Source organism: Penaeus vannamei, chromosome 11 (genome assembly GCF_042767895.1).
Source record: "Penaeus vannamei isolate JL-2024 chromosome 11, ASM4276789v1, whole genome shotgun sequence".
In the NCBI taxonomy this organism is placed as follows: Eukaryota; Metazoa; Arthropoda; class Malacostraca; order Decapoda; family Penaeidae; genus Penaeus; species Penaeus vannamei.
In genome coordinates, this window is record NC_091559.1 from 42,726,302 (window position 1) to 42,728,801 (window position 2,500).

At 35.6% G+C, this 2,500-nt stretch overlaps 1 protein-coding gene across 1 annotated transcript in view; it reads right to left on the bottom strand.

The window, feature by feature from the left end:
• The window catches only part of LOC113829399 (male-enhanced antigen 1), a 2,679-nt gene that overhangs the window by 121 nt on the left and 58 nt on the right, over positions 1-2,500 (bottom strand). Inside the window, exons 1-4 of the mRNA XM_027382575.2 lie at positions 2,454-2,500; positions 933-1,139; positions 626-820; positions 1-381 (exon numbers count right to left, since the gene is read on the bottom strand). The exon at positions 1-381 is cut by the window's left edge and continues 121 nt beyond it; the exon at positions 2,454-2,500 is cut by the window's right edge and continues 58 nt beyond it. Of these exons, the coding sequence (XP_027238376.1) occupies positions 154-381; positions 626-820; positions 933-1,124 (615 nt within the window). The 5' untranslated portion in view covers positions 1,125-1,139; positions 2,454-2,500 and the 3' untranslated portion in view covers positions 1-153. The remainder of the gene's footprint in view (positions 382-625; positions 821-932; positions 1,140-2,453) is intronic.

Consider the following 2,500-nt stretch of genomic DNA (forward strand, 5'->3'; position numbering starts at 1 on the left):
ATATATATATATATATATATATATATATATATATATATATTCATAATTCCCATAACAATAATACAACTGAATAAAACATTAATATCACAATGTTCCAGACCTTAATTCAAAGGCCACAGTATATCAACATTACAGGTATTCATAATACTAAAATTATAGGGATTTTTTGTTAGATATAAGGCAGGCAACCTGGTTTTTCCAGTCTTCTTCTGATAAGTCCTTGGCCCATGGAGGAATTGCAGACTGTGGAAGACTAAAGGAGGCCATCACTGACTTAATCTCCTCTACTTTATTTCCATCCAAGCTCAGCCGCTCAGGGGCTGGGGAGTTCCATACTGTGGCTTGCTCTAAGGCTATTTCCTCTCTTCTTTGCTGTTCAGCCTAAAACAGATAGGAATGAGAACAATAAATGAAAATCAAGGATAGATTTGACATCTCCTAAAAAGTGACGGCTTTCCTGATTAACTTCCAGTATCTCATGTAAGTAATGATCAATCTTTTCTTGTTCAGATCTGAAATATCTAGATTAAGGAATATAATAAGCTGTTCTCTTAAAAGTCCTATCAACTTTGTAAGATACTAATTGGTAGTATCTTCCTAATTCTATAATATTCTTTTAACTGACCTGTTGTGCCAGCACTGATGTGCTTGTGGATACGTTGGAAGCAATACCTACTGCACCTTCAACTTCTTCAGTTTTCACATCACATGTCTCTTCTTCTTCAGTATCACCCACAACATTAGGTCCATGTGTGGCTAAAGCAGACATTAGCCCAGAGAGAGAAGAATAATCAATTTCGCCTTCATGTTCCTCCTCCTCCTGTTGCAATTATAAGAAACTGCATTGATGCTGAGCCAATAAAGTGTACCATAAATATCAGATGAAACAAATATCTAAAGATTTTCAAATACAGAAAATTATTTCAATTTACCACATCATTATATTGAGGTAAAGGAATGTATCCATTGTGGGTTTCATTCTCCGTGTCATTTGAATCATGTTCATCGTCACTTGATGATACTGCCTGTCCCAATGCCAAGCCTGTGGGAGGATTCAGCTCTTCCTCATCATTACCTCCCGGTTCTCCCTTTCTGCTCTGCATTGGCTCAGGTACAGGGGACATGCCAGATACACTCTCCTGCAACATGATAATTTATTCTTATGTGAATTACTAATGTTTAACTTAGAATCATAGAACAAAAAAATAAAAAAGTACCAAAAATCTGCCTTTTCCTTAAAAAATGTAAAAGAGAACTTTTAAAGTTCAATTAAATTCAAATTAGTTTACAATATCTAATAACCACTTACCTATGTGTGCTTCTTTCTATATAAATTTTATGTGTGTGTTTTGTGTTTGTGTGAATATGCGCTGTAGACTATGAAGACTATTGGACACTATGACTGGCTTACCATGATTCTGATCTGACTTTGCTCAACTTCTCTTACATCATATTGCCAAACTTCAAAAATTAAACTCGATTTGACCTAAACCCTTTTGGCCATTTGTTAAATTTCAAAAACAGACATGTATCATGTTATGCTGTGGCCTTTCAATGCTGTGGCTTTTATGTTTTGCAAAGACAAACAAACCTTCACCATATGTAATCTGGCAAGACAAAGATTGGACTAGTTCTATATTCCATGATAATTGGCCAGGGAGATCTTCCCATTCCTCCATAAAATTACCAAATAATTTATTGCCTTCCCTCCAAAGCATTTCTGGTAAGCTCTTACTGAAACTGCAGCTGCTGCCTCACAAACCTAATTTTGCATTTTGAATTCCTTATCCAACAACTTGGACAAGATGTTCTGACCATTCAAAACTACTTAGATGTTCAGGACAATTGATCATCTCGTCCATCTCACCCTCCTTCATAGCCAGACGAGCAGGACCAGATGACATCACAATAGCATTTATATGTAAACAGTGACTGTTGCAGGCAACCAAGAATAATTGTTATGTAATTTCATGGCCCTTTATTGTTGTAATCAAAGGGTATTTGTGTGTTTGTCAATTGCAGGTAAGTTACCAATGCATCAAAGGAGTTACAAACCCTATGCTGTGCATAAAATAGACATTGGTATGTTAATAATGTGAATGTTTACTTTTGAGCTAGTTGTACTGTGGCAATGAAGGCCTCAGAGGTTCCAAAGGTGGCCTTGTCCTGCTGGTTCTGACACATTGTCTGGATGAGCAAGACAAGGACTTGAAGATCTTCCGAATGCCTCATTAATGATTACAATCATTATCTATTACTATCAACTATTAACACTACTAGAGCATATATAGATGCCTCCTCTAATAAAGTTAGGCTGAAGTTCCTTGCGAATCAAATCCTCAAAATAGAAAAAACATGCACAAAAATCAGTAACAGACATAAAAAAGATGAATACTTTAAGAATGAAACAATAACAATCACATCAGAAATGCTGTGACTCTGTACACACTAACCTATATCTTTAAAGATAGTAAACTTTGAGAAATTTACACAAACTTCT